Consider the following 23,101-nt stretch of genomic DNA (forward strand, 5'->3'; position numbering starts at 1 on the left):
AAAAATCATATGACCTTCCTATGATACTTTAAAGGAACGATGCATCATGGTGTTATTGCAGATTAATTACATCTTCTCATTGGACCAAGGATGTGACTTGCATCCTGACATTACCTCAGTCTTCAGGGCAGCATAAAAAATAAAATAAAGTACACCAAGAACAAAGAGCTGACTTGTAACTTCACACTCTGGGTGGGCAAAAACTCGATAAGAGAAAAAAAGAACTATCTTGGGGCTACATTTCTCTGGCACACATCTATGTCTTGTGAGTGAAACACACAGTGACTTTAAAGAAAATTCTGTGAATGGAAAGATGCCAAGAGAACCAGGGCTGGGATACCTGACTTGAGTAACTACAGGCACGTGCTCTTCCTGTACCTTTTTAGTTCAGATATAAATGAGCAGAAACATGGAGTTCAAAATAGCAGCTTCTTAGGATATCTTCTCTAGTCTCATATTTAAATATTTCCACTCTAATTTTATACTTAACCAAATAATATTTTGTTTTTGATACATTCTGAACCAATAATACATTTGACTTTATCCATAAGGTATTGTGAACTAAGTGACAGTAATATCTCAGAAAATGAATTATAATTTTCCCACAAAATATTTTAATAATTTATTCAAAAGGAGGCAGTAAGACCATTTGTCTAATATTAATGCCAATACTGCCAATTCCTCCAATACTGATAGCAATATACATTGATAATGACCGATAGGAGCGCTATGGAAAAAGTGAAAAGTATTTCAAACAACGTAACACAGGCAGTAGTAGGTAACAAGAAGAAAAGTGCAGGGCTTCCCTGGTGGCACAGTGGTTGAGAGTTCACCTGCCGATGCAGGGGACACGGGTTCGTTCCCCGGTCTGGGAGGATCCCACATGCCGCGGAGCGGCTAGGCCTGTGAGCCATGACTGCTGAGCCTGCGCATCCGGAGCCTGTGCTCCGCAACGGGAGAGGCCACAACAGTGAGAGGCCCGCGTACAGCAAAAAAAAAAAAAGAAAAAGAAAAAGAAAAAAAAGAATAAAAGTGCACTTGGAACAGAGTCAAATGTAAGTTAATGAATTAAATAAAATTAATATTAAATAAGATTAAGTGGGGGTCCAAATATTCTTTGAGAAAGCTTCATGGCTGCTAGGACAACTTTTAAGGAAGTCACAGAGCCTCAGTGACAAGTACAGGACAGTATTATGCAGAAAGAAGACAAGAATACAGGCGTAGAAATTAGGAAGATACTTTTAGTCCTAGTCCCAGTATTACTACTAATTGGCTACTCTTCTTTGGACAAGTACATGTAATACAAATTTCCTTTGCCTAAGTTAATAGAGCAGTGGTGATATGGTGATAATAACAGTCACACTTCCATCTTTGCAGAGTAATGGAGAAGTGCAAATAAGAGCATTTGAAGACATTTTAAAAGTCAAGACTGTCATCTCATGATTACAGCCTAGACAATGACTAAGACATGTATTTTGTTGGTATTACTTCTCTGTCATGCAGCTCAACCTATTTATTATGATTAACATATGTATGTGCCCTTGTATCCAGTAATTGTAGGCTAGGAATTTAGCTCACAGATATACTTGCTCCTACAGGGAACAGCGTATGTGCAAGGTTAATCATTGAAGCATTATGTGTACTAGCAAAGGACTGGAAATGATGCAAATGCCTAGGTACAGAGGACTAGTTAAATAAATTGTGTTAATCCATATAAGGGATACTTTGCTGGTGTAAAGAGAACAGAGACATTTTTATGTACTGATATTAAAAGATTTCTAGGAACCAATCAATGAAAAAGTAAAATTTTTTAAATGTGTGTTTTTTCACACAAAAGGAAGGGACAAAAAGAACATATAAGTATTTTCTTACATAGATACAACAGTTCTCTAGAAGAATTACAGGCATTTTTTTTTTTTAACTTACCTGGTTGTGGTAAAGACTCCATATACTACAGGATTTCTTTCATCTCTTGTGGGGAGTAAGTAAATGTCTTCTATTAATGGGAAAAAAATAATGATTCTACATTTGTATTTTTCAGTAACACGTTTGCTTTTTCTTTAATAATGAAATATTCCTGAGATTCTAAACAGTATATAAAATTAAGATAACAGTGAAAGTCATTACACTATGACATAAGAAATTAAGGGGAAAAGACAAGTTCTCACTAGCTGTGTGACACTGAGTTGAACATTCACCCTCGAAGGTGTTTACTTCAATCACCTATAAATGGGATGGTTCACTTGATGATCTCCATGACTGTTTCCAATTAGGAGTATGTGATTTCATATAGAACAGAAACTAAAAACAGGTTATTTTTACCCTCCAGTGTTAAAAAAGTGTTGTCCTGTAATTGTGTCAACTTGTTAGTAATTCAATTACCTATTTGGTAATAATATGAAAATAGCTAGACTAGTTCATTCCTTGTGTGGTATTGTGTATTTAATTACTTGTGCAACACTGATACTAAAGTATATGTAAATAATATTCTTTAAAACATCATTTAAGAGGTGAGCATATTTATATACAGCATGAGAAATCATCCATGAATACTGAATATATAATTTAATACTGCAAATACAATACTGACACAAATCATTCAATGATATCATCATTTTTACACGGCATGGCAAAACCAAAAAAAAGTTCAAAAAGTAAAAGCTAATGATACTAACTTTATCTACAACTGAAAAATTCCTTCTAGAATTAGCTTTGAGAGGAGTAAAAAGGGGAAACAAAAGAGGAGAATCTAACGCTTCTCAGAGTATTCTTTTTATTAACGAGTCAGAGCGACAGAGTTCACCAGATCTCCAGGGCTCTCCAGCAGAGGGCATCTACAGAAAAAGGAACCCAAGTTCTTGCTACCTATAGCCAATGGCTCCTTCCAAATAAAAGACCACATGAAGAATGGATGGGATTTGTAGTCCCAGAGCTAGTATCTTTCTGTCTCTTGCTGCAGTTTTGTTTCCCTCGTAACTTTGAGGACACTCACAAAAGCGGAACTTCTTCATTACGATTAACACCCAGACCTAGAGCACCTCCAAGTTCTTTGCGTGTGGGAACTTAGTAAGCACCACTTCTGCAAACTGTCCTGGGCTTTATAATCAGGCATTTGGGGCTAAAATAAATTAAATGCTGAATTACTTAATTAGTAAGACTTTTTTAAGAAAAAAGAAACATGACTTACGAAGCTCATCAAAATGAGTATCTGCCCCATCACTTCCAGGAATTGAGCAAATCAGTCTGGCCTTGAGGAAAGTGGTCCATTTGTTTATCAGGCTGCGTTGTCCTCCTACATCATTCTGGGGGTGGGGGGGGGAAAGAAAGAAAACAAAATAAAGATACAGATTTACCAATGATTCCATCACCAACTAAAACTGCTGGTTATCATAGGCAGTGTCTTATTAATGTCATTTTACAAAGACAGAGAGCTTGAATATTTAAGTCCTTGAATTTTCGAAGGAGGGAAAAGGCAGTTTTGTCCTTCAAGATTAAACGCTTTTCTCACAGTTAAATGTGCAATGTATAACACCATAGCTCTGCTGAATGAGCAGATGTGTGCAAGCCAACAGTAAATAAGGCAGGCTTGGAATCGACTCCCATTTCTGCCAAGTTTTGCTCTATGACTTACAAAAGATTGTTTAATTCTTCAAGTCTCTGTTTTCTTATTGACAAAATATGATTAATGCCTTGAAATATGGGTATTTTGATTATTAAATGGAAAATTTTTGTCAAGTGCTTAGCAAAGGCCAGGCAACTTGTGTTAAAAAAAAAATGTTACGGGCTTCCCTGGTGGCGCAGTGGTTGAGAGTCCGCCTGCCGATGCAGGGGACACGGGTTCGTGCCCCGGTCCAGGAAGATCCCACATGCCGCGGAGAGGCTGGGCCCGTGAGCCATGGCCGCTGAGCCTGCGCGTCCAGAGCCTGTGCTCCGCAACGGGAGAGGCCACAGCAGTGAGAGGCCCACGTACCGCAAAAAAATAAATGAATAAAAATTAATTAATTAATTAAATTTTAAAAAATTAATACATAAAATAAATAAGTCATGGAGATGTAACATACAGCATGGAGACTATAGTAAATAATATTGTATTGCATATTTGAAAGTGGCTAAGAGAGTAAAAAAATAAATTTGCAGCCATGTATGGTAATGGACATTAACTAGACATTGTGGTGACCCTTTTGCAATATATACAAATATAAAATCATTATGGTGTACACCTGTAACTAATGTTGTATGCCCATTATACCTTAATAAAAAAATGAAAAAAAAAGGTATTCTTTAGACATTTAGCAAAACATAAGCATTTATACCAATTAGGTAGAATAAACAGGGTTATGCTGTTCAATAATTCACCATAAAGAGATATTTTTCTTATTTTTAATATGTCCCTGTGAACACTAAATTAATACGATTTTCTGTTTGACTCAACTAGATCTGCTATACTTATGATAAATAAATAAGGATGTTTCATGGTTTAAATAAGGATGTTTCATGGTATAAATACATTAAGTACTTAATTTTGATTTTCAAAAATTACTTATGAAGCCACTATTTCCATTAATATATTTCCATTTAAATCTAAATTCTATAAAAAGTTTTGTCTTTCATGCAGTCTGTATTCCATAAAGTTAATAAACAGTTTGCTGTCAAATTTCAGGTCTGAATATCTAGGGACTAGCTTCCCTGTGATTCTTTTATCTATGAAAATTAAAGAAAAGCATCTACATGACCACTCAAGACAGGAGAATTCAAAGTCGTATAAATAGTGGCTCTTCTTGAAGAAAGAAATGGGGAGGAGGAGAGAGAAGGGAGGGCATGCAAGGTCATTGAGAATGGAGACCATAGCTGTCTTTATAGCCTTAACACCTCACACCAAGGGTGTACCGTGACACCCAGAGTGAATGGTGTTTAACATCCCTCTCTGCTAAACAACAGAAGTATTTTAAGTAACAGCTCTGTATAAATGAGTAATAATTATTACTTGCTTGAGTTGTTCTTTAGGTTTATAACAAACAATTTAAAAAAAAAAGAATAATTTAAAATTTTAAATACATTCAAATTCAATAATTAGCACGAACTCACATTTGCATTTAACGAACAAAATAATCACACCTCATAATTTGCACTATGTCTCAGTGTTGCAAGTTTTAAATAACTCCAACTCAATGTGAACTTACCCTTGAAACCTGTGTAGCTGAGTTCATGTGTGTTGAAGACTGACTATATATATACATGTACACATAAATATACATAATAGAAACACAATGGTGACCACAGCAATTGTTTAGAACTTGGATAAACAAGACTTTTCTGGCAGTAGTACTCTGTCACGGATACTGTTTAGTGCTAATACATGGTGATAATAGAAAGCAAAGTAACATCTAGTTGGTTTTCTAATAGTTTTCAATTCTTAGCAGAAAATGCATTCTCTTATCCCTTTTATGCAGAATCTACTTCAGATATGCCACTAACATCCTGCTTGTCAGGTATTTATTAAGATCATATTTAATAATTAATGAATAGCTAAAAATGCAAAATAAAATTGACAAAATCTTTAGAAAAATATAGATAAAAGTATAGATAAATGCCCAATAAACTGAGTCTTCTCTGAAATTTCTTTGTTGGGAAAATGAGGACAGACCTACAAGGTTTAATACTGTCTAAAATTACAGGTGGATTCACACATGCAGAAATTGGTTCAGGAAATATTCTAGACGCTGGAAAGACGGGGGAAAGAACAACTGGTGAAACAATTCAGAAAAGTAAACTGGGGTAAGATCAAGGAAGGGTTTGATACCAGGCCAAAGTGTCTGCATGTAATTTAGTACACAATGAAGAATTACTAAAAGATTTAGTAATAGCAAAGAAGTGAAGAAAATGAATATATATTTTATATAATAACCCTTTAGAAACAAACATGTCTGTAACTGCTCTTAAATTTATATTTTGTATATGGTGCCTCTATTATTTATCATTGCTCAATAATAAAAATAATATTTCAGCTAGCTATTAAATGATTTCCTATGTCTGCAAATGCAAAAGGCAGACTTTTCTAGACATGACTTTTATTTCTACTGCTAATATCCTCAGATCAGTTAATAAATATAAATCCAGATGTTAATACTGATGCTTCCTCCTAATGTAATCATGAATTCTATGTTAATGTACAGAAAGATCCCAGTGACAAAATGTGTTATCTGGTATTATTCAGAAAGAAAGGGATTTTTAAATAAATTTAAAAATACAAGATAAGTTATCTCCTCATCTTTCTCTTGACCCTTCATTTATATCTTTTTAAATTATCATACCTAGCCTCTATATGTTTTTATTTTAGCAGAGCCCTAGTTGTACTAAGCAGAACTCTAAAGTCTATTTTAAGGCATCTTCTTACATATTTATAATATTTATAAAATTTTCATTGCTTATATTTGTATATTTTGAGTCAGTAATAAATACTAAAAAATAGTGTTGATTCAATATTCATAAAGAAATATATCAACTATCATGAATATAATACCAGGGACCATGTTTGTTTTACTGCTTTACCCCTAGCACAGAGCAGTTATTCAAATTATTTTGCTAAGTGAATAAACAGATAATATCAAATATTTGCTCCATAACATCCCTTTAACGACTGTACATATTACTACTTCATCATAAAAACGAGCAATCACATTCTCTTTTCAACACATTATTAGATAAAAGTGACAAGAAATGGCTCATTTTCAAACACCGTCCCTCTTTCTATTTGCAATTATCACCATATTTAAGACAAACCATGAAAAAACTCTATTCTATTAGCTCCAAATTTGCTGAAAAGAGGTTTATACTGTACCTGCATATTTTTTTCAACCTGACAAATGGAAGTTGCAATCCTTTGAACAAAAGAATCTTTAAATGTTCTCACCGACCCATCTAGCTGCTGTGCGTGGCCTCTCAAGAAATAAAAAGATAAAAACAAGCACAAAAATCCAGGTCAAAGATGAAAGCCACCTGCTGTCAACGGGAAAACAAGTATAGTTTCTGGGATAATAGCTCTCAGGAATGGATTATAAGCATTTAATGACTGGATAGTAACTCTTACAGACATCCAGAAGCATGACCTGGGATGGCAAAGTTCAATTCACAAGGAGTTGTATTTCTCCTGCAGGGAAGTGTCAGTTGACTGACTTTGTGGACCAGCTCTCAGTCCCTGGATTTGTTTGCAAATCCACAAAATCCCCCCTGAGAACTTTAAGCCCAGAAGAGGGCTGAAAGGGAAGTAACCACTTTTGTACTAAACTCTCACCTCCTTGCTTATTTTTGTGAAGTTCTAAAGAACACAACTATCTCACTAACACTATAGATTTATTATTGAGATGTCAAAATCAGCAGCTTTTAGTCACTGGTCACTTCTGTGTGTCTCCACTCTATCACAGCTTCTTTGTGGTCAGATTGCCAAAAGCCTTGCCATCCTCTACACAAAGATGCAGATGAAAGTAGCAAAGAAATTAAATGTAAACAAGCCCGACCACATGTGTGCAATCTGGGTGGTGAGTGCAGAGGGTGCCTGTTTTCCCATTCTTTATAGCTTTTTATATGTTTGCAATATTTCTTAATTTTTAAGTGATTAATGAAAACAGAAAATTTTTAAAATGAAAAACAAAACACAAGTTAAAATCTTTGTGCAGCTTTAAAATAGAGTTAACTGTGAATCATTGGATTGGGTGATGGCAACATATTATGAAATACTGTGATCTTCTAATCCTGCTATCTCCTAATGGGGCGATCAGTCAGGAGGCAGGTTAATGGTGATTCCATTTTCCTTCTACATAGCAAACTCAAGTCCTTATAAATCTTACACAGACATGTAGAGTAGCTACAAGCTGTGACATGTGAACTTTTATTGAGTGTATCTTTTGACCTTTGGGTCACTATGCTGGGTTCATCTGTTAAATGTGATTTTATCTCTATATACCATCCTCTCCAAGGATCTCTCAGCACTTTATAAATATTGTCATTTTCACCTTTATATTGAAAAACAGAAGCTCTTGGAAGTGTAATAATTGACATTTAGCTCCTATGCTCTTAAATCATGAACATTTTATAAATCAATGAAACCTCTAAGACATTTGTGAACTCGGTATATTCTATTAAAATAGAGATGTGCGTTCAGAAATTTGTAGCCATATTAATTAGTTTAAGTCGAAGGACACCAGGCTTTTCAAATAAATAAGTACACCTTAAGCACTTAAAAAAAGAAAAAAAGTTTGATGGTGAAGTCAGAGATTACAAATTCTCTTTTGCTTAAAATTTAGTTATTTTGTCTAATGGAGCTCTTCTGCATCTTTGTGCAGACAAGAGAAGGGAATTCCCTGAAGCACTTTAGAAACCATAATCTATGCATGTTTGTGCACCCCTCTCCCACATTCTAACCATCAATAACATTTAATCTCAAAGATTTTATCTTGAACTAACACTACCCACTTTCTTGTGAAGTGTGATCCAAATATCACAATACAAAACATTTGTTTTTCCATAACTGAAGCTATCACATGAGACAAACACACAGGCTTTCTACTGATCTTTTTTACAAATTAAAAAAAGATTAGGGCAATTAAATACTTTTCTGTCTTTGATTTAATGCCTGTTGTATTTCAATACATCATTCATACTCTTTATCTGATTTGTTATTTAGAATAACTGCTGTACCTTGCAGGTTTTAAATAATCTTGTGTTGAAATATATCTTCAAATCACCTAAAGACCCATTTGCACCAGGAAATTCTGAAGTAAGATCACAGCAACTGACATTTCAGAGCAATTGTTCAATGTACTTCTTCTCTCTGCCTCAATTTTCACTGAGTTATTTCTAGGGACAGAATTTAGAAACTCTGTAAACTTAATACAGATGGTCTATATGGGCTGTATAAGTCAATAATAATGATAAGGATAATCCAAATGCAGGATGGCCTATTTAGAAGCTTGAAACTATTATCATCATGTGGTAGAAACAAAAAGTCAAACCCAGAATAAGATTCCCAGGAGGCTCATTAGAAGGACATGTATATATATTAAAATAAAAGTCATATATATATATATATATATATATATATATATATTAAAATATGCTGTTATACTGAGAGGAAGAGCTTAAGTGAGGATATTTTAATACATTAAATGAACTCATGAAAGACAGTGAAGTTAAACCCACTGAATCAAACGAGAGAACTATGTTGTACTTTCTTTTTCAGCCTATGAATCTTCTTCAGCAATACGTCATAACTATATTTCATTTAATTCTTTGAGATGCAAAAAAAAGATGATCACTAAAAATAAAAACATAAAAGGAAAATAATAACGAGTCTTCTACTTATCTATTAATAATCTTGAAATACCTTAGCAGTAGAAGAAACAAAACTAGGCAAACTCAAACATCTCAAAGGGGAGAAGAAAAAACAAACAAAAAGCTTGTATGGCAGGTATTGCACACAGTGGTTTTTAAGGGACAATTTCTGAATAGACTTTCAAGGCAAAAAATTTTTTTTTTCTTAAAAAGAACTCTAGTGTTTAGACATGACTGTTTTTGATTTGCCACTGGAGAATCGAAATGGAGAACATGTTTTTCTAACTACTTCAAAAACTTGTAAAGATTATTAGAAATGCAGGACTTGGGTAATACACTGTGCTAAAGAATTCAGTGTCTAAGATTTAACAGATTAAATTTAGGCAAATCTAGACATATTCAGTGGTCTTTTTCAGGTAGGATCAGAGTTCATTAAATTAAAAAAAAGTTTAAAAATCTACGGCCAACAGTATTAATCCTTGCCTAGGAATTTCTGACAGGAAAACAGATGGAAGTGAAGCAAAAGCACATCTGTAACTTGTGGGCTCTAAATCTCTCATTTAGGTTGTAAGCAACAAGCTGAAAGCAAGCAAAAAAAACACAACTCGGGCGAAATCAATAAATACGGAAAGTGTCATCAGCCTAAAAACACAAATCTTCAAAGGCAGTAATTGTCCAAATAGGATCATATATCAAAATAGACAGTGCAAGTAGAATCAAAGCAAAGGGCTATTAATTAGATCCCCAGGCAAGTTATGTGAAAGGTCCAACCAAACTGAATTCCTGGCATAGACAAAAGGAAATACTGCAGAACAAAAAGAGAACTGGCATAACCTGCAGCTGTAATCTGGAGTGGGCTAGCATAAGTAACCTAATGGACAATGCTTCCAAAAATGAATAGAATCCAAAAATAATGCAAAACAAACTTGAGGCAGAAAGTTGCAAGCAAGCTCCACTGAAGTGACTGGTAGTTATACACATTAACTTAGGGGGTGGGTTTTGAAAGGAAATACACACAGACACACACATACAGACACACACACACAGTAATAAACATCACACAATCATAAATAATACTATCAGAAAGGACTAACTTGCAAAATAAATAGACACAAATCTTTTCAGAGGGCTTATTTCATGCTGTTTCACCTACCCTTTCAGTCAGCATTTATTACCTCTCCATGAAGACTTGTGTAATTTACCATCTATGAGAGCAGTCCAGGGTGTAAGGTGCACCATTTAGTGCTTGAAAATATTGACTGTTCAAAGAACTATAGAGCCTGGCAAAGACTTTAGAAAGCATTCTAGGCTAAGCACCTTATTTTAAAAATGAGAAAATTGAAGAAGTTGTTTGACGGGAAAGTAGTGACACTACTGAAAAATAATTCATTAGTAAATGTGTTCTCCCATTTGTAATGATAAACACACTGGGTTTGAAAGAGATTCTTTGGATGAAGGCACTTATTATCCTGAGGCTGTCAATTATCTTCTAGGTCAGTTTCTTTACTATTTAGTGAATCTCTCTGTTCCTATCTCTTGTCCAAAATTTGCATTATTCAAATTGTTCACATAATTTTCACCAGAGATGTCTCCAAATTCTTCTGACTCTATTCAGAAATAAGTTCTATCCTCAAAGTACAAATATCACTAAAAATGAGGGCAAAGTAATAATAATCATTTTAACCTTTAAAATGAATGAAATACCATCTCTTCTCAGTAAACTTTGGTAACTAACCTGCCTCTCACCACCCCCCAGCTCGCCAAATATACACATACTACCACTCTTTTACTCCTAAGCAGTTAATTGAGTTGACTCCAAAAGTGTGTACGTATGACGTGTATATGTGTGTACATGATTTCTGACATGTAACTTAGGGTGGTATGATCACATACTCACATTATTCACATGTCAATCTCTTAGACGGTTAACTGCTTGAAAACAGAAATCTATCTAAGTAGCCCTTGTTTTCCAGTACTTTCCTCTGTATCTGTCAATATCCAAATTCATATGATCTCATTTAAGCCTTTCATTTGCCTGGTAAAATAGTCATAGAAGAGATGGGTGTCCTCATTTTCTAGGTTGAGAAACTGAGCTAGAAAAAAGTAAAGCAGATACATGTCTCTTTTTGAATTACGTTTTTTTCAGGGTATATACCCAGTAGTGGGATTGCTGGGTCATATGGTAGTTGTATTTTTAGTTTTTTAAGGAACCTCCATACTGTTCTCCATAGTGGCTCTATCAATTTACATTCCCACAAACAGTGCAAGAGGGTTCCCCCTTCTCCACACCCTCTCCAGCATTTATTGTTTGTAGACTTTTTGATGATGGCCTTTCTGACTGGTGTGAGGTGATACCTTACTGTACTTTTGATTTGCATTTCACTAATGATTAGTGATGTTGAAACATCACATTAGTTTCATGTGTTTGTTGGCAATCTGTATATCTTCTTTGGAGAAATGTCTATTTAGGACTTCTGCCCATTTTTGGATTGGGTTGTTTGTTTTTTTGATATTGAGCTGCATGAGCTGCTTGTAAGTTTTGGAGATTAATCCTAGTCATGTACCACAATGTTCACTGCAGCTTTATTTACAATAGCCAGGACATGGAAGCAAACTAAGTGTCCATCGACAGATGAATGAATTATGAACATGTGGCATATATATATACAATGGAATATTACTCAGCCATAAAAAGAAACAAAATTGAGTTATTTGTAGTGAGGTGGATGGACCTAGAGTCTGTCATACAGAATGAAGTAAGTCAGAAAGAGAGAAACAAATACTGTATGCTAACACATATATATGGAATCTAAAAAAAATATGGTTATGAAGAGCCTAGGGGCAGGACGGGAATAAAGATGCAGACCTACTAGAGAATGGACTTGAGGACACAGGGAAGGGTAAGCTGGGACAAAGTGAGAGAGTGGCATGGACATGTATACACTACCAAACATAAAATAGATAGCTAGTGGGAAGCAGCCGCATAGCACAGGGAGATCAGCTCGGTGCTTTCTGACCATCTAGAGGGGTGGGATAGAGGAGGTGGGATAGGGAGGGTGGGAGGGAGACACAAGAGGGAGGAGATATGGGAATGTATGTATATGTATAGCTGATTCACTTTGTTATAAAGCAGAAACTAACACACCATTGTAAAGCAATTATACTCCAATAAAGATGTTAAAAAAAAAAAAAGTAAAGCAGAGATGTAAGTCTAGATTTGACTTCAAGTTAACATTCATATCATTTGGGCAAAAGTTGTTGATTATATGCTTACTGCCAAAACTAATATGTGACTTTTAGTCATAATCTTACCTGACTTCCTTTTGGTGTGTGACATTACTGATAACTGCCTTCTTCTTGAAACCGTTTTTATCCCTGACTTGTGACAGTACTCTCATCCAGGTCTCTACCTGCTATCAAACTATCTCTTCTCAATTGCCTTTGTGGACATTTTCCTCTGCTTTTTCTTAAACGTCATTGTCCCTCAGGATTCTGTCCTTGCTGTTTGATCTTGTACTACACATCTTCCTGGGCAATTTCAGACATTTCCATGACTTCAAGAACTACCAATACACTGGTGATTTCTACATTCCTGAGTCTAGACCCTATTGAGTCTCAGGTTTATATTTTTAACTGGTTATTATGACAGCATAACCCAGAACTACATCAAGTTCGATATGTTCAAATATAAAATCTATGCCCATAAACTTTTTCTGGTGTTTCTTAAATATCAGAATGTATCTCTTTGTGCATTTTCCTAATTTCTGCCTTATCTTCTGGAAAGCACAGTTACTAACAGTATAGGAGTCTTTTGTCTACAGGGATAGTATCAAGGTCTTTGGAATGGGAGTGAGGGAGAATTAAAATGCATGGAGGAGCTAATAGGACAGGAAGTTGTTGCAGCCTTTTATGTACATCGTGGAATCAATACCTGCAGTTATTAATCAGTCCTAATTATGAACAGGAGAGATAAGACTTCTGAAGACTTCCGTTGAACTTTCGTGCATGTTTTAAAAGGAAACAATCACTATCCTGCTAATTTTCCATTTGTTTGTTTTGCTCCAGTCACAGTAAACCTCTTTTTATTCCTTAAGTGCTTTTTCCCACCTCTGAGATTTCACATGTGCTTTTCCTTCTGCCTGGAATATTCTTCCCTATCCCTGTCACCTTTGCCCTGCAATTTCCTCATCATTTTTATCATCTGATTCAAAAGTCACTTTCTCAGAGAGACCTTCCATATACAATCTAAAGCCCACCTATTCTTCCTAATTGACCCTGTGATTTTTCCATTATAGCAATTATCACACCTTCCAGTTATATGTTAATCTGTGTGCTTTCTTGTTTAATGCATATATAATGCACTAGGTTATAAACTCAGTAAGTACAAGTATGATGTCTTTTTAAAAAAAAAAAAACTTCTATAAGACTACTGCTTAGCAATGCCATGTACAGGGTTAGTTACCCATAGATGTGTTAAGTAAATGAATGTTTTGATAGTCTATATTTATAATGTAGCCACTAGCCACACAAGGCTACTTAAATTACAATTAATTAAAGTTAAATAACATCAAAAATTCAGTTCCTTAGTCATACTAGTCATATGTCAACACTAACATGTCAACATGGCTACTATGCTGTAGAGAACAGACACAGAACATTCTCATCATTGTAGAAAATTCTATCTTAGACAGCACTTGTCTACACCGAGCAAATAAAAGAGTGGTAATAAATTAAGGACCTTTTAGAAATTGACACATACATTCTATCTTAGAAATATCTCTTGAACTTATATATATCTCTTCATTCCTGCTTTCTTTAGGGAACAACCTAACAGGTCTCCCAGTCACACATATTTCTCAATCCAGATGTATTCTTGAAATAATTAATTGCTAAACACCTATCAAGTCACTCTCTTCCTAAAAACATTTATAACTTCTCATTGTCTACACAACAGAGTTGAAACTCCTTAACATGAAAATAATACTGCTTATCTTCCTATTTACCAGAATTTATGGGATAACATTGCTCCCCCCTACCCCTCGGGTTCCACTGACGACAAGATTTCCCTGTTCTTTAAACAAAATACACGCTGTCACAATGCTGCCTGAAATGCCTATCCTCCTTTCCTGTCCTTGGTGTAGTCCTCCTACCCCTGTAGGACTCAATTTTGGACCTTCACTGAATGCACAGAGTTCTCAGTCTGACCTCGATCACATTATATTGTGATTATCTGTTTACGTCTCTATTACCCTCACTGTACTCTAAGGTTTTAAAGAAAAGGGACAGTGGTTTACTTACCTCCCAGTGTCTAGTGTACTGCACTTTGCACAGAACTTATATTTTCTTGTTGTTGAAATAATGAAATGATAAAATAATGAAGGAATGGGTTACAAAATTGAAGAGATTCACCCTTATCCTGTAAACAATCTTTGTTCATTTTGTGTAAATTTTGCTTATTTCCAAAAGCTCCTCCCCACCAATCACTATATATTACTCACTCTAACAGTAATGTCTTTGACAGGTCAATAAAACAACTTTTACTTTAGTTTAGTAGCTGAAGACATAGGGAGCTCTTAAACTGTCAACAGTTTTTCATTGGCCTGAAGGTTATAGGTAAAAATGAAAACAAACAATAATAACAAGAACAACAAAACCTTAATATTTCCAAATAAATAGGTAGTGTGGAAGTATCCTGGTGGAACAAATAGTACAAAGGACTCTCATGTTACTGAAAAGCTATGTAAATTCAGTACAGTTACTCTTAACTCTCTCTAGCATGCTCTCTTCCTTCTTAGCTTTGTTTATATCTACTGAACTTAATTTTGTTTCACAGCATAGACGTACATTACGTTACTACCTGTTGAAAACAGAAAAACAATATTATAATAACCTCATGGGATAAAAAAATTGAAACAGAGAGGAATAAGTATGTTCCCCCAAATGTCACAAGGACATTTTTTATGTGAAAATAATGTATAACAGCAGCAATGATGCTGAAAAGCTATTTTTTAATTTAAACTTGTTATTGTTTTGCAGGACATTTTTTTTTTAAAGACTTCAAGTCATTTTTAATCTCGACAGTGAAATCTCCACTTATGAGTGCTCACTTTTTACCGCACTTTAATCCTAAATTAATAAATAAAGTTAGTAACTTGGGCAGGGTGGGATGCAATTAAGAAATTACAAAGATGCATTTAGAACCAAATATTGTAAACATTGACCAGTGGATCATATGTGTAGTGGGAAATGCTGAAGAGGGTGCTAATTGAAGACAGGAATTGAGTAAAGAGATACATCAATTTAAGAAGAACCTCTATTATCTCTCTCTTTTTTTTAAGGAAATTCATCCATCACAAGTCCATATTTGATATCACAATTTGTTAGCTTTTTATCCAAACACAATAGCATGACAAAATCTTGCTGTGTAGCCTCAGAGCTTTTTTGTGGTGGGAAGACTTATGCACTACAATTCTCTCTGTCTTTTCAGTTCTATAGGAGTTTGTTCATAAATAAAATATCCCATGGCTGATACTTAAAGTCTAGATTATATTTTTATGACACAAATTTATAAATGGGGCAGCTAAATTTTTCTTTAATATGTTTCTCCACCTCTAAAATTAACTTTCAGTATATTTAGTATGAGCGTAAAAACATTACTTTGTTATAAATGAATTTCTATCAAATGGATTTGACCTATCAAGAAATAAGTATTGAACTGCTTCACAAAACCCACACTTGTTATACATGTGCTCATCACAAAGTGACTCTTAAAATACATTTAATTGATTGTAAATCTCTTTTGACATACTTAACGTGGCTCATTTATACAAATGATGTCCATCCACAGCACAGCTTTCCGGCTGGTGTACTGTTGTTCTAAGGCATGCTTCAGTACACTCACACGCTACGACTACTCCAAGCAATGGCTATTCATCTCTCGGCGAGAGGCTTCAAGAGGAATGACTGTGAATTCTTAGACTGTGAAAGAATGAGGATGCTTTTTAGAGAATCTGTCCCCTGGGAGTGAAGGGATCAGTGGGAGACGGCATTACTGGCTAGGACACTAGGTAAAGAATGATCTGCGCTCACAAGTTTGGTCTCATTCAAAAGCCATGTTATCATTAGCACTCTTAAGTGCAATGACGGTTTATATTTCTGTCCCTGGAAGTGTTCAAAAGCCTGAGGGCACAGATTGAGGGAAAAAAAAGTGATAGGCTCAGATGGAAGAAAATGAAAAGTTTGTACAAGACCAAAGAAAGCTTCCCGCTGAGAGTATTTATTAAGTTAACAGCTCTTCCTCTTAATAACTGAGTTAATGCTGAAGGTGTCTGGCCATTTCAGAAAAGTGATTTCAGTGAAGATAAATCCAACTAACAAAAGAATATACTGAAAAGTATGATTCCAGTAGCATTTATTCTATAAAGCTTGTAATGACTCAAATGAGAACTTTGATGGCACAAAATGGGAGTGTTTCATAGAGTTGCTGTTTTCCTGTAATTTACACAAAATGGCAATATTAAAAAGCAAATTTCATTGTTCTTCAAGATAAATGTTTTGCCTTTTGGATTTTTTTTTTCCTTCCTATCCCATTTTTCTCTCAGAACCTAATCTAGGTTAATGCTCTAGAAAGTATTTTAATAATAAGACTATATAACTGCATTTTCAACTTATTTGATTCATGTAAAGATATATAATTTTACATGTGATGTGTTTTGATAAAAATATGGGATGTGATTCTGTTAAGTGTTTAAGGAACTCTAGTGAGTATGCTAAGTTACTTTCAATTTCAAAATAAAATTATTTAATGTACAAAACATTTTAACTTCCCTGGATCAGGACAATGCAGTGATCTTACTGGGAACAGTAATAACTGGCAGAGGGATAGCCCACCAATAAAAGGAGCAAGCTGCCCAAGAGATCTAACTCAAACCTGGGGAATAGCTCAGGGATTGGAAAAAATAATTTGTAATATTGGAAAATTTTGCATCCTTCTTTTTTCTTTTTACTTTTGGATCTCAAAAATTATACATGTAAGATAATATGAATTTATTCTACCATTTATGAATAATGGAATTAACTTCAACATTACATGATTAATTATTCATACACATACAAATATGCCTTAAGTGGAATAAATATATCTTGCCTTACAAACTCTTCCAACTCGAGAAAGGATGGTCTTATCAGAAGTACTCCCTTCTTGAGATGATTCACGAAAGAAGAAATATATTTTATCATCATCTGGATTATAGGTGTCTGGGATGGGGAAAGTTCCAATAAATTTTGCTCCTGTTTGGAAGAAAAGAAACTATACATTAAAATACTGAAATAATTCAGCCACAGTAGTACTGGTGTCTTTTGTATGTAAAACAATTAGCAGCAGAATTAGAAATAAAAACAAGAATGAAATGTGAGAAATGAGACATATACACAAGTAAACATGACACAAAGCAGGAACATGTATTAGCACAAAGAGGTCCTGAACAAGTTCTTTAGGACTCTGGACATCAGGTGAGAACACGACTGGCTGAGATTCACAATTGTTTCAATTCAACTAAATTACATAGAAAAGTCCTTTCAAACCTGGAGATTCTATGATTTTATATTTTCCTTTTTTATGATTGCAGTCACTGCTTCTAAACCAAAATGTCCATTATGAAGAGCTTAGGAAAAACTATAAACATATCCCAAATTTTGATATATTATGATGTTATTTGTTGCACTTTGTGTAACTGCCAAAAAAAATTGAAACAACCAGTAATGCTTGGGTCAAGTCCAGTGTTGGCTCTGAAGACACTCTTTCCAATTTGATATCCTGTTTCTGCCGCTTACTGGAAAAGTGACTTTGGGCAAATTGTTTATCTTCTCTATGCCTCAATTTTCTCATACCTAATATGAGTCTACCAATATCATCTACCTAGTAGGGTAACTGATATGATAATCAAGTGAATTGATATATGTAATGCGCTTACTATCTGGTAGTGCCTGACACATAATAAGGGTTTAATAAATGTTATTCATTATTAAAAAGATGTCTGGGATGATAATAATTATTAGGACCACAAACAAGAGAATGATGGAAAACTGAGCACATTCATACAACTGTTACAATAATATGTAGTTATTAAAAATGAAGTAGTTCTAAATGTACTGTCATGGGAAGATGTCCATGATACAAATCAAATGAAAAAATAATGGCAATACAATTAACTCCTTTGCATTGCATCAATGACAAGTCAATTTGGGTTACTAATGCCTTGTTTAAAAAGTATTGGACCTCGGGCTTCCCTGGTGGCGCAGTATTTGAGAGTCTGCCTGCCGATGCAGGGAACGTGGGTTCATGCCCCGGTCCGGGAAGATCCCACATACCGCGGAGCAGCTGGGCCCGTGAGCCATGGCCGCTGAGCATGCGCGTCCGGAGCCTGTGCTCCGCAACGGGAGAGGCCACAACAGTGAGAAGCCCGCGTACCGCAAAAAAAAAAAAAAGTACTGGACCTTTTAAGTCTTGGTTTTATATAACTGGGAGTTAATCAGGTAACAGATTTGTAATTGGGTGATACTAGTTCAGAAACAATCATTTTGATTAAAGCAAAGAAGACAAAGAGTGGTTATAGAGGAATGAAGGACTTCAATTAAGTAGAAAATACAAGACGCCTGAAAGAAAGCACAGAGCACTCTTTAGGGAGCAGAAGCAGGAAGCAAGAGAAGACAAAAAGTTTCCCCAAAATAAATAAATATAATAAGTAGGAGGTGAAAAAAAAAAATAACATTGCCTTCTCTAGAGTTTTGACCAAGGCCCCGATTGCCGGATACTCCAGGAGTACTGACAACTATTCCCCTGCAAATGTAGAACAGTTGGTCAGTAGCCCAGTAAACAAGACTTCACAATAGACTCTTCAATAGAGAAAAGTTAATGTTTGATTCCAAGTGATGAGTAGTTCAGTCTTTATCATCCCAGCCTCTCTGGGTCAACCCTGGGTCTCTCATGCAGTCTATTCTCTGCTTAAATGGGAAACCTTAAGAGGAAAAGAGAGGGGGGAAATATGTGCATGATCTTTTTCCTTTTTGTTCTTTATTATTTCCCTGTTCTTTCTCTGGAACTTAGAACTCCAGTGGATTTTTATGCCCTCAATAATCTCATTTTGATATGGTCCTAAATTACATAAAAATTAAATTTTAGAAAATCATACAGGATTTTTAAAAAGTTCTTTTCTAATTAATCTTAAATTAGTAAGGTCTATTAACAATTCCACTCAAGGCTTTTTGTTTTTGTTTTTGTTTTTCCCTCCAGCCCCTCTTATAAATTGTTTATACATCACTTAGTTTTGAATCCCTAAGAAAGGTTAAAATTCTTTTGTAGTCACAAATTAACACTTCTAATTTTTGACTTAAATATATCATGTTTTCTTAAAAGAAAAAAAAAACTCTCTGTGGAAATAAAATTTCCTACAAATGTAGCATTAGGATTTTAGCAAATTCATGAAAACAAAGAATATATCTAATTACTACTATATTCAAGGCACTTAGAACAAGAAAACTGCTAGGATAAAGAATACAAAAGTGAATAAGAATGAACTCTTCGCTTCAAACCAATTACAATCTGGATTAAGAAAATATTAACATATGGCCAAGATATGGCTAAGAAGAAGTCCCAGTCTTGATGTTTCCAATGACTTGAAAGGAGATTGCCAACAATGAGTAGAGAAAAAGACAACTGTGGGTTCCCACCGACACAGATCAGGCATTAATAATAACCTATAGCACGTTTTTTGAATTTACAGATGCCTGAATTCAATGCCATTGACCTGGATGCAAATCTCCAGTGGCACTAGCATGTGAATTTTTAAAATATATAAATAAAAATAAAGAAATAAAACCTTATAGGTGATTCTTACAAGAATCTGAGTTTAAGAGTCACTGCAATAGATTACCATTTCGTATACGGGAAAAGGACATAGACAAGACTCATTAACGCTAGGTCAGTAATGCAGATGTGTGTATGGACAGGAGGAGTGAAGACTGATAATAAATACAAATTCTTCATAATTAGAGTGGGACAAAAAAAGGGATAAAACTGAAACTATACAGAAATTACAGGAATATGATTGCCTTGTTTTATCTTAATATATAAGCTTAAAATGGGGATGACACAAGTAGAATTTATCACAGCACTTAAATATAACTTAAGTAGAAGTTATCCACAGAGCACAATGACCCTTGTAATTTTAGTATCAGAACTACTTCATGATTAAGTTGAATTTATACTTTTAAAAATAACATAGTGGTACAAAATTTGCAGTCTTCTCTCCCCAGAGAGAAAATAAGATCTCAGTTATTTGAAACAGAAAATCATTACAGGTAAAAAGGATTCCAGTGTGAGGGAGAGAGCTGCTTGTAAAGCTTTTCTCAGACACACAGATAGGAGAAGCAGTTACGTGAACTGATTGGTGGTCTCTCACTTGCAGAGTTCGACAAGAGAAACATAGCTCTACAACACAGCAGAATGTACTCAGCCTAAAAGTTAAACAAATAAATACGGTAATACACAGTCTGTTGTAGAAATACACAGAACAGCCCCACTTTGGCTACGTGAAACATTATCCAGGTGTTGTTGCCAGGCACTGCCATTTGAAATGGTCAAAACTTAAGAGTATGACACCAGTCCCCATTCCAGGAATTTCATTATAATATCAGTGGGGCAAAATAGAATACTTTTCCAAGTTACATTTCTTTTAACTTTCAACTAATACATAACATAGATGGCCTTGTGTTTATTCAGTGACTGTTGGTTTTACTGGACTCTTTTTTAAAGGTTGGTTCTTTTTCAAGTACTCTAAGGAAATTATTCTGGAGTACTGTAAGAAAATTAAATGGTAGAAGTGTTTAAGCCAAATATTTATTATGTGAAGGAATCTAATTATGAAAAATAGAGTATCCCATAGTACTCTATTCTGTGATTTAAATAATAAGTAATTTTGAGTTAAAAATAAATACTTGTTTCAGAAATAGAGAGTTTTCTTTCTTCCAGACTCAACTGTGGTCCTGTGTCTTAGAACACTGATGTTAGTATTTTATGATAGAAACTCCTTTTTGACTTGCTGCCAAGTTTGTATAAAAATAGATATCATTTCATCAGTATATGACATGCATAGTTGAATTAAGTAATTTAAAATCATACCAAGGGACACCTGGGCTTTATTTATAGCACATTTTCCCCCTGTGGCATTTGAAACACACGCCTTAATAGGGATGGAGTTTGAAATCGTGCATTTTCACAAATGAACTTTTAGCATGACCCCAGGAGACACTGCCAAATGAAAATGACATAAATCCTCATGGCCTGAAATGCACATCACTTTCATTTCTCCTTAGAACCTCTTTTCACCCAGATGAGCACACCTACACCATGACTTAATACATAGTGAGTTCTTTACTTTCATTTATTTCTTCTTGTAATATCTTTTTTCTACCACTTTTGAAAAATGTTATCCTTCTGTGTGGAAGAAGAATTTATAGACAACAGAACTCCAAGAGAAACTTCAAATGAAAACTGCCTCCACATGTTAGAAATGAAAATTTGAAACAAAAGTTTTCATCTACTCCAGGAAAGAAAACAAAAACATATGCATCTAAGGCATCATTGTTTGTTTTCATTTTCCAAATGGTCATACTTCTTAGTTTTATCCCCAAATTCTCATAAAAGCTCAACTGTGTTTGAGTAACTGCTCTGACGTGTATCTGTGTTCCCATTTCCTGCTATATTCTACGATTAAGCTGATAAAAGTGTGGAACTATCTAAGTCTTCGTCTAAAACTGCCATCGGACTTCATCTTTGCAATTTTTGTCTCTCTTGGTGAGGTATTTAATAGGTGGGTTAATTTCTCAAAGAAGAAATCAAGATTCATACTTCTATGTCTTTTGGCACTGGGTTAGACAAAGTCCCACAGAAACTCTGACTAGGATCCTAGGACTGGTAACTGAAGAGATTAGTTGATCTCACTGGTTAAATCCAGGCAAGGCAAAGAACAAAAGAGGGCATACACACAAGCATCAAAGATTTTAAACTGCCTAAGTGGTTCAGTGATAAAAATGATTCATGTAGAATCATATTTTTTAAAAGGTTAATTATTTAAAACCTGCATCTTAAGAGTTAAATACTCAATTGCAAATTTAATTTAATTTTTGTATCCCACTTAATCTAAACATAATATCTGTTTACATTTTCAAAAGTTTATTACAGACATGGAAAAGTAGGGTTTTTAACTAAAAATCAAAGTACAGAAAGAAAAATTTAACAGAAAAAAATTCTCAAACTGTCTAACCAGAAATAAATAATACAATGATGGAATAATATGTATAGGAGAAATTAATTAGACATTGACCCCATTATTTGAAATATCAAGTATCTGTCAGTTGTTTCAACCTGGCAATAACTGTACAAAATCTGGGAGTGAGCTTCACATCTACATGCTACCGTAAAGAAAATTTACATCTGTTGCATTATGTGATTGTGGATTGCACTGTGATATGTAGTATGTATTATACTGTGTGATTATGCTATTGTACATAAATAATAAAAAGTACACTTCAGACCAGTGCTGTCCAATAGAAATTTCTGTGAAGATGGAAATGTTTTATATCTGTGCTGTCCAATAAGGTAGCCTCTAGACCATGTGGCTTTTGAGCACTTGAAATATAATCAGTGTGTCTAAGAAACCAAATTTTAAGTTTATTTAATTTTACTTAATTTAAATTTAAATAGCCACATGTGGCT

At 34.6% G+C, this 23,101-nt stretch overlaps 1 protein-coding gene across 2 annotated transcripts in view; it reads right to left on the reverse strand.

Moving 5' to 3' along the window:
- SEMA3D (semaphorin 3D) overlaps nt 1-23,101 on the reverse strand; it is a 215,510-nt gene that overhangs the window by 44,535 nt on the left and 147,874 nt on the right. For both annotated transcript variants that reach the window (XM_060108187.1, XM_060108186.1), the window contains 3 exons: nt 17,474-17,616; nt 3,188-3,302; nt 1,927-1,996 (listed from right to left, as the gene is read on the reverse strand). In XM_060108187.1, coding sequence (XP_059964170.1) covers nt 1,927-1,996; nt 3,188-3,302; nt 17,474-17,616 — 328 coding nt within the window. The remainder of the gene's footprint in view (nt 1-1,926; nt 1,997-3,187; nt 3,303-17,473; nt 17,617-23,101) is intronic.

The sequence above is a fragment of the Mesoplodon densirostris genome, chromosome 9, assembly GCF_025265405.1.
Source record: "Mesoplodon densirostris isolate mMesDen1 chromosome 9, mMesDen1 primary haplotype, whole genome shotgun sequence".
Lineage (NCBI taxonomy): Eukaryota > Metazoa > Chordata > Mammalia > Artiodactyla > Ziphiidae > Mesoplodon > Mesoplodon densirostris.